This window comes from Henckelia pumila, chromosome 4 (assembly GCF_033568475.1).
Source record: "Henckelia pumila isolate YLH828 chromosome 4, ASM3356847v2, whole genome shotgun sequence".
Classification (NCBI taxonomy): Eukaryota; Viridiplantae; Streptophyta; class Magnoliopsida; order Lamiales; family Gesneriaceae; genus Henckelia; species Henckelia pumila.
The window spans coordinates 174,978,054-174,988,196 of NC_133123.1; the positions used below are offsets into that span (position 1 = coordinate 174,978,054).

Below are 10,143 nucleotides of genomic sequence, written 5' to 3' on the forward strand. Positions count from 1 at the left end.
CTGCAACAGTTTAAATCCGTTGTTTTTTGAGACTTACGACAACAGTTTTGCAACAGGTTAAATCCGTTGTCGTTTCTTAAATAAAAATAAAAAAAATTAATATACAAATTTTCAATATTATAAATCAATCAAAATTTAAAATTTTCAAAATAAAATTTAATATACAATTTTTCAGTATTACAAAACATCATATCAAAACAACAAACTTTACAATGGAATCCTGAAACTTCGCAGTTCATTCTTTGCTAAACACGTACAAGACACTTCACCTTAAAAGCATCGAAAAGATTTCTCAGGAATCTGCTTGGTTGCACGGTATGCATGTATTAGCCGCCTCCGTTGCCTTGAATATCTCATCTTTATGTGTAGCTTCAACCGTGTCTCTCTTCTCTTTTGCTGTGTGTATTAGTGCCGCCTTGTTTTTCACACTTTCTGCATAATATTCCTTCTTCTCTAGTTTTTCCTGTAGATTAAAAGTCTGGCTCAACATTTTATATTTATAACTTTCAAATTTTGTTCAGGATTTCATGTAAACCAAAAGTGATGATCATGAATAGCTTTATAGACAAAATATTTACATTAGAACACACGCGAATTTGAAGATATATGCAAACAAGCAAATCGAAGTTGAATGTTTTTACCTCAAGTTTTCTTAATTGGGCGTCAAAAGATGTCTTCTTGGTGTTCTCCCATGAAGCTATATCTGCTACCTTCTATTGAGCCCTGTTCCATCACACTAAATTGTGATCACAATCTCAAACAGATCCAAGTAATTTCATACAAAAAAATTTTACATAAATCGCTCAAAGCAAGAATTCACCCCATCGGAATCCATTCTTTCCCATATTTCATAGCTGAAACACGAGTTCATACAATTTTTCACAAGAAATTTAGGAGTGATATCCGGAGAAATCAGAGACTTACTTGTTCTCCACTTTGCTTTTTTAATTTTCCTCCCAAGCCTACGATAACTTCTTGTCACCTTCGAATTTCGCAAGAGCAATATCTGTAAAATATTTCAGATACAAGTCATTCCCATTTTAATCTACAAAAATTCACTTGTTCCTTCAATAAATAAAACCATGACACCTATTAGCACTTCTCTGATCAAAAGCATAACTTTAAGAGCTATGATTTTTTCCTCTACTTCCAAAGAATCACCTCTAACATATAGCACAAGTAAGATGATATAGTTATTCAGAACAGGAGCAACATTTAAGACTTATGTTTTTTTTCCTCTACTACTAATTCAAAAGAGGCAATCCTTAATTATGCTTTTTTGCAAGTTGCCTATAAAAGTTAACATAATTAATTCGACAGAAATTCGGTTGGGAGATCAGAAGTTTGGGTCTATAAAAGAGAACGCTCCAGATAAAAAAATGGGATATACCGATAGTCAATATCCTGTTTAATTAGTGAGATCAATCTTGTTCTAACTAAATCATAAGCACTCAAGAAGCCACTATGAATCAGCAGATTTAAGAAGCAATTGCATGCTAATAACCGTGGGTCCAATAAATGCAGTTGCCAAACTGAAGCTAACAACCTAAATAGTAACTATACTTCTTGCTTAAAATCACCACCTAACCTTTCAGGATTTATCCTGTAGAAGCGTACAGAAGATCAGAAATATTAACTTTAAGCAAGCATCCAAATATAGTGCTTCTAAAGGCATCATCTTCATCGGAAATTTCTTGGGTAAGTGCTTCACATTTATTTACAACAGGTTCATGTTAATGGATTGAAGAGAAGCATTTGCCACAATAAATACATGATTGAAAGAAAAGAAAGCAGGATTTTTTTTTTAAATCGATGCATTACCCCGCAGAAACTAGCATCAAATCCGTCCTCAGATCCTTCCAGTTTGTATGGATGGAAAAAATGTCAGCACATCAGCAAGGAAAACAGACAATACTTGGTGTACTGATCGGCAAAATAGCAAACCTACTTGTTCTGTTCCCCTGAAAGCTATTATCAATCTTTTTTGTTCTGGGATCTCGCCAAATTGCTACCTGCATCCCTTATAAAGTACATGATCACTAAAAAGCCTAAAAAGCACCTTTACTTGGTGAAAATAACATCATTACCAAATTTGAAAAATTGATGAAGGCAATAACTAAAGACACGCTATATTGTGCATCTGCATACTATCATGAAAATATAATAATGTTCCTAAAAGCACAAAAACATAACCATAAAATTCTTGTAGGTAGGAAAACAGACGGAAAGATACTCCATTGAAAATTATCTCAGGCGGGAATAGATATGTCTAAATGAAAAGAAACCTATACCGTTCTTGGGAAAGAAGAAACTAAATCTTAAAACCCGAACGAAACCGGATGCCGAGTTGGTAATATCTTATCATGTTGCGGTGTAGACATCATAAAATTTATCATACGCCTTATTAAAACGGTAATGACAAACTAAAATATCTCTAATACCCAAGTTAGAACCTATACAAGACTTCGAAGGGTATATACCTTCAATACTGGACAGTTCAATGCCTTTCCAGCCTCCACAATTTCTTTTCCAGTTGGATGAAGGGTATTGAATTCAACTCCAGCAGCCAAATTCATAATATCAGCTTCAGACAACTTATGTAGATTCTAAAATTAATCAACAAGTTAAAACATCATAACAAAGAAAAAACCTACAAGTAAATGAAAACAGGTTTAGCATTTAGAAAGTGGTGTTTCACTCAACAAAAATACAACATAAATTTTACATCTCAAATCACTAGAAGAGAAAGAAAATCAAGAAACAAATTTAAATTCACAAAATTTATCTACTAATTTCACCACTGTCTAAAGATTAAAGTGCATACAAAAAAAAAAGAAATAAAGACAAAAATACTAACAGATCATCAACTCCAAAAACGGGAAGCAATAATTATCAGAAAAAAAAAACACAAGAAAAATAGTAAATCGTCACCTCAATACCAGTAAGCAGAAATCACACAGATTCACTGGACAATTCAATGCCTTTGCAGCCTCTGCAATTTCTTTTCCACAATTATACAGATCTAATGCATAATAGCCACAATACAACAGAAGGTTCTGAAGAAAAATGCATTTAAAAAAAATTATTCATAAATATGTAAACATGATAACAAATTAAAATTTACTTTTCAGCCAATGTCTTCAACTGGGTGTATTCATAAAAATTAAATTAAAAGATTTCACTCAAAGGTCGTACTTATGTAACAAGCTAAGTCATCTAGTACCTGAACATAAGTATTGGTGTAAGGGTTGGAGATATGGAGGTGGGATGCAACAGGTTTCGTCCATGAATTCTTTGTATCTACTCCCATCTTCCTTCAAGGGCGAAGCAGCCACCACAGAGGCAGTGTAGATAAGCCTTCTCACTGTTCCTGATCCGATACAAAGACTTGTAGTGCTCTTAGTTGAATCAACAATCACATCCACCATATTGTCGTGCTGTCCAAATCAATCATATATATATATATATATATATATATATATATATATAATTTTCTGCTTGAAACAAATTAAATGGGATATTGAAATATATAAATCAAAAATTAAAGGAAAGACCTTGAATCCCGTAGAGTGGAGCAATGGTGTCGCAACATGGAAAACAAACTCACAACTTGAATCGCTTCCTCGAATTCCTCCGGTTTATAAAGATCAGCCACAAAAGGATTCAATCTTGTGGCTGCCCCATGAAAACTCTTCAAGATTTCTATCTTAGGATCATAATCTATTCATCATCCTTTTGCAGTATAAGGTGACAAAAACTATTCAAAGCAGAAGAATAGAAGTAGAGCTTCTAAAATTACAAGAACAAGAAACTAAGACGACATAAACTGGCAGGATCAAAGTTCGAAGCAATCAAAACTATTCCCAGGAAATAATACTATATATTATACATTTAGCAGCCAACAATGATTGGTCAGTCCAACTAAATAGCGTGTGCTTTAATTCAAATATCTACCAACAAATCTAGCACAATGAAGCAATTAGAAAGCAGGGGAAATATCAAGTTGAAACAAACAACAACTTAATGATATTCAGATTTTTATGTCATTAGATAAAAAGATAACAACAAGTACTATGCTGAAAGGTGTTATCTTAACCTCACTTGTTGGGGAAAAAATAGCACACACCATTGGGGTCCAAATTGCAAAAAATTACATAATGTAAAGAAAATAAGCAAAATGATCTTGGGGAATTTGAAGCAAGTTTAAACTTAAAAACTGAAGAAAACATACGAATCGCCTGATGTTCAACACAGAGTCAATCGCTATTTTATTTGATTTCTCTGTTGCTTCAATGGCTGCTCTACATTTTGCTTTCTCCATATCTGAAAGTGCCAGGGCAGTCTCTTGAGCCAGCCAGCCATGCCTGCTCGATACGACTCATTTCACCTTGCTTCAGCTGCTGAAGTTCTGCAGCCTAATTAATTAAATTTTCCCTTCGTTTATTGTTTCTTCAAGGACTGTCCAAATAATCATATGACAGAGGCAGGGTAAAAGGAAACGAATCCAAAGAAACAAACATAAAATAAGATTATATGAAGTTAAGAATCAAGTACAACTTTTCGCATTTGCTGCATTATTTTGTCTTACTTTTTCCCCATAATTCTCTATTTCCCTTTATTCAGGTTCCTCCCTAAACAGCCCATACATTTTCAGCCTTTGCCTTTCTTTGGAACTCTCCCTGTGTAGCCCCAACATTTTCTTTAGCCGCAAAGCATTTGTCAACTAAAAATCTACCATATGATAATCGGGTAGCCACTTACTGAAGCGACGAAATCGAATTTCATTAAGAGCTGAAGTTCTCTAAAAAACTACAAGAAAATCACCTTTTTTTAGGAGTCTTCATAGCTCAAATACTCTCTGGCCAGATTGTCAAAGTTATTTGCATAAAACTTGAATGTTTCCTGGGAGAAAAAAATCAAGAAAACTTGAATGCTCCTGTCCTACAAGATCTGCAATGTAAGGTACATGAAATAAGACAAGCTCAAGGGGCAGAGAGGAGATAGAAAAGATGGGATTCCACAACAGCTCAAGCTGTTGAACCCCAGCCGTTCTTTCAATCTCTTCTTCCTACTCATCGTAGGATCGACACCATCCATTCTCTCTCTGCACAAATCCAGTATAGTTCTCGCCCCTCTCTGTATCTCTATCTTCAATTTTTCACATCAATAAGAAATTTCACATAAAAAAAACCTCGATATTTAAGTTGTGACAAAAATGCAGTCTCGACTAGACAAGTAATTTCACATCAAAATAAAGCATAGCAACAAAATAGTTTGAAGTTTCGTGGAGTACCTGCCAAACTCTTTCGCTACTCTGCTATGGCATGGTTTTTTAATCCATTCACATTCACAACAAAATTGGCAGGAAGAGATCGAAAAAATATAGAGAAAACTGAGAGGCCTCAAATCTATGCCGTTGGAATCATTTTTCCTCTGCCCAGCTTGAGTTTCCTCTTCTTATTGACATTTAAAGACCACGCGACCAGAAAAATTCATGCTAGAGTTCCTTAAAAGATTCCATAAAAGAACGAAAAGTATAAACGAGAAGAAAATTAAAAGCACTAACTTCTCGCAGCTAACAGGGGCCGAATTTGAAGATTCAGGTCGACATTCCTTGATACATTGGCGTCAACACGATGGTTATGACAACCCAAGCGTACTATTACCCAAACATTTAAGGGGCAATTCTATAACCTTCAAGCGCAGACAGGAGGGGGAATTCAAGGAGGGGCGGTGAATGGAAGGGAGGTAGTGGGTGGAGATGGGTGGGTGGTATTTGAGCTCGGGTGGAGGAAATGGAAGGAGCGGAGCAGAGAAGAGGGGCGGGGCAGAGAAGAGTGGCGTGAGCTCTGAGGAGAAGGACGACTAGGGTTGGGTTTCGGAGAGAAGAGTGAGTTAGCTGTGAAAGTGAGAGAAAGGAATTAGGAACGTGTATTTCTTAAAATTAAAATGAAAATAAAATTAAAATGAAACCACAGCGGATTGAGTAAAGTGTGGTCTTAGATGACATAAATCAACACAAAAGAACAACGGATATAAACAACCGTTGTCGTATAACATCAAATACACGTTCATAGACAACAGTTATTAAAAACCGTTGTCGTAGAAAAAAAAACCCGCTCATAGACAACGGTTATTTAAAACCATTGTCTTTTACCTATTAAAGACAACGATTTTTCAAAAACCGTTGTCTTTGAGCGGGTTTTTTGGACATATGACAACGGTTTTAAATAAAACTGTTGTTAAAGAGTAAAAGACAACGGTTTTTTCTGAAAACCATTGTCTTTATAGTGTTGTGTATGACTATATTTATTGTAGTGATTGCATGCCCGCTATAATATAATTGGGCCTTACAGCGAGATTGAATGCCCGATGTGATATAATTTTGGGCCTTACAGCGAGATTGCATGCCCAATATAATAGAATATAGTCTTACTGCGAGATTGCATGCCCGATTTCTGTAACTAGAAAGACCCAAACAAAAATACAAGGCAATAGACGTGCAATATAATATTGGGTCCATTAAACGTATGACTTTACATAAAAAATTTATCATAACATATATCCCAAGATTGGTCACAACAAGAATTGTTTGCCAAAAATAATAGAAGACTTATCTATATTTCACTACAACAAATATGTTAATTAACCACACTAAAAAGACAACGGTTTTATATCTAAACTGTTGTCGTTTGGTCTTTAACAACGGTTTTTACAAAAACCATTGTCGTTGGCCATATTTTAATTAAAAACGATAACGGTCTTTAAAAAACCGTTGTCGTATATATGTCAAAGAAAACGGTTTTTAAAAACCATTGTCTATGAGCGGGTTTTTTATGGATTACGACAACGGTTTTAATTAACCATTGTCTATGTGCGTACTTTTTGAGGTCTAAGACAACACTTTAGCTAATCCGTTGTCGTTGTTATTTTTTATTTATTTTTATTTTTTTAAAAAATATGCACATTACATAATATGATAATAACCTACTACTACTCGCTTGATGCTCTCATTCCTTTCTTCTAAGCGCATCGTCTCTTCTCTCTCCTCCCGAGAGCCATTTTCGATTCGAAGCTAACGCCACCAATATCTCCGTCGTCAGCTGCCCATTTTGCAAACGGTAAGTAGATATGGAATTCTTTCGTCTAGGGCTACATTTCCATACCATTTTGCCCAATTTTTGACTCTTTTTTTTCGAAAATTTGCAGCTGCCGCGGCCAACCTCCACCACCACTGCCGCCGACCGCCAATTGGGAGTTTTTTCCTACACTGTGAGTGATTCACGAATTATGAAGTTGTACTTATAGTTCTTGATAAAAATTTTCAAGGACGTGATTTGGAGAACAAGTTCTTTGGAATAAAGGCACAAAGAGAGAAGATCGTGGGCGAAGGCAAATGCAAAGGTGAAGACGAAGGAGAAGGAGAAGATCTGCAGAGAAGCTGATTGCGGCGGCTGCTTACGATTGTGAGAGTGATGCGCAGTGGGCGGACTACTGGTCAAACATGCTCCTTCCTCCTTACATCTCTTCCAGATCTGATGTCGTTGATCACTTCAAGCGCAAGTTCTACCAGCGGTACATTGTATGCTCTTCTTTTCTTCATTTCTATTGTATTTAATTAATTTTGATATGGATATGCTTTTGATTTTTGTTAGTTTGTTTCTTGGTGATGGTTTTTTGTTTTTGAAATTAGGTATTAATTTGTAGAAATAATGGCATCGAGGTTTAATCTTGTTATTCCCTTATTATCATTCTAGCAATGCTCCTCTGTTAACCCCTTCAGTGCGCATATATATTTTTTTATGTTAATCCCGTTATTTGCTTTTGTGTTTGTATCAGGAAGTTCGTGGTGGTGCCAATGTTCCAGAATCAGACATAGTTCAAGCTTGTAGGAGAGTAAGTACTTTCATTTCTGTTATCTTTAGCCCCAAGCCTACTACTTTACATGTTTTCTTTAAATCACAGTTTTCTAGAGTTTTAACTTGTGAAAATTATGATTCATTATTTTCCAGCTACTTGATGAGAGGCAGAGCATAAATGTGCTGCGATTCCTTCATGCTATAGATAGGTAAATGATATTCAAGATTTTACGATCTCGTACTCTTCGTTTTCTTCATGGTTGCATGTTTGTCCTGTCTTGTTTAGATTCTGAAATAGTTTAACCTTTTGTCTCCCCAATATTAACAGGAGACCCGATCTTACGAATGGGTTGAAGACATTGAAATGTCGAACCCTGATATTTGTTGGTGATAATTTTCCTTTCCATACGAAGTCCCTACACATGGCCACGAAATTGGGCAAAAGATACATTGATTTGGTTGAGGTAACCATTAACCAAATATGTAAAAAGATAGGCATTTTAAAAATGTTGAATGAAAAATATTAATTCACATCTGTCCCACTAAATAGACAAGAGGGTTACCCTTTCATGTTGTACGCCACTTCTCCATTTCCAGCATCATTGAGAATATACAACACAAGGACTCAAGAAACAACTAGTATAAATTTCAAATTTTGGATTTTAGTTGTATTATTTTGAAATAAATATTTGAATTTAATATATAGTGACCTGTTCCTGTTTACTATATATATTTCTAAGATACAGATCATATTAAGAAATTTATCATTATTTTTTTAAAAAATTTGTGCGTGGAGTTGGTTGCAGGCATATAATGTTCTAGAGAGCAAATGAGCTTCGTGTTTGGGATCATATCAGGATTTGCATCTTCTTCGTTGTCTTTGGGAATCTATCGGCTCGACTCCTTTCCACTTATGCTACGTTTTAATTATTCACCTTTTCGCATACTAATCTATATTGAATATTAGAAAACCAGATTGGTTGCTACATGAAATGATATCGATAATGCTACATTTAATATGATTTTGCAATGTTAAAACTATTATTGGTTAGATGAGTTCCTTAAAAATCTTGTGTGCATATATAGGTTGCTGCTGCAATATTAATGATAGCATTATAAGTGTACATGAGATTGTTTCTTCTGGAGTCACTCGGGAACAATGATATTTGCTCTAAAGTGAGCACATAGACTGATTGTCTTCTACAAAAATCTCCTGCAAAACAATTCAAACGTTTCAAGAACCTGCCTTTGCTTGATGATATTTTTTTCTTGTTAAGGACAAGGTAACTATTCGGGCTTTTTCTTCATTGTTCAGTTGCCATTTTTATATTGTATTTTCAATCGGTATTATATTGTCGTTAGTCATTGGTTACAGGGGAAATGGGATGAATATGTTGCAGTCCACAGATTTGAGATTCTGTGCTTTCAAGGAGAATACCATTCTCTCCTTTAATACAACTGCTAATTTTCCTATTGATTACATCGAATTTGATGTTCAGGTATCCATTAATTCTCTGATCAATTTATAATATCCTTATTTAATATTTTTGTCTTCATTCGATCGCCTAATTTTGTACGGTACAATTAATTCTATCGGCTGCATGCGTTGGATTTGAGTTTCTATTTTTCCTCCCTATATAGGTGACAAAAGATGGTTGACCCGTCATTTTCCACGACAACTTCCTTTTCTCGGAAGACAATGTAATTCGTCCTTAATTAATTTCAGGCATATACTTATATTCATTATTGTCGATAATAACTCATGGATCGACATATTCATTTACTATTTATTGATAGTATAAATAAATATATATAAAAAATTCATTATTAAGGGAAAAAAAACAATCTTAACAATTTCTTGTATAATGTATAGATAAACACATGAGGTGAAGAGTCAAATTTTATTCCCTGCCTAATACATTAGTTTGTCTTTTTTGTTGTTCAAGAAATCTATCTGCTAGATTTCAATACTTGTTTCTAGTTAATTTTATTTTTTCAATTCTTACATTTTTTTATAAACACCGGTGCTTTGATTTTTACAACATAATTAATTAAGGTCATGTATAAATCGATTAATCAAGAATATATTTTTTGTGCATGCGATTTTATAGCAGAGCTTTGCATGTCAAATACGGTTTACCCGCTTATATTTTCACTAAAAAGATTGTGCTTCCATTCTCTGTATTAGTCTATTTAATGAATAGTTTTTTAAATCATATCCACTTATATTTTCACTACAAATATTGTGCTTCCATTCACTATTTAGTGATCTATGTAAAGAAGT

At 34.5% G+C, this 10,143-nt stretch overlaps 1 protein-coding gene and 1 long non-coding RNA gene across 2 annotated transcripts; one reads left to right on the forward strand and one right to left on the reverse strand.

Annotated features, from left to right (window-relative positions):
* Positions 1 to 228: 228 nt before the first annotated feature.
* LOC140894732 (uncharacterized) lies at positions 229 to 966 on the reverse strand. The gene is made up of 3 exons (XR_012153917.1): positions 925 to 966; positions 642 to 713; positions 229 to 463 (listed from the first exon to the last, which is right to left on the reverse strand). It is a non-coding gene; the product is annotated as an uncharacterized lncRNA (long non-coding RNA).
* Positions 967 to 5,761: 4,795 nt separating this feature from the next.
* Positions 5,762 to 8,692, forward strand: LOC140862346 (protein NDL1-like). Its single transcript, XM_073265364.1, has 8 exons — positions 5,762 to 5,842; positions 7,210 to 7,272; positions 7,484 to 7,582; positions 7,694 to 7,723; positions 7,840 to 7,896; positions 8,013 to 8,068; positions 8,188 to 8,323; positions 8,666 to 8,692. The coding sequence occupies exons 1-8, from the start codon at positions 5,762 to 5,764 to the stop codon at positions 8,690 to 8,692; spliced, it is 549 nt and encodes a 182-aa protein (XP_073121465.1).
* Positions 8,693 to 10,143: the final 1,451 nt, after the last annotated feature.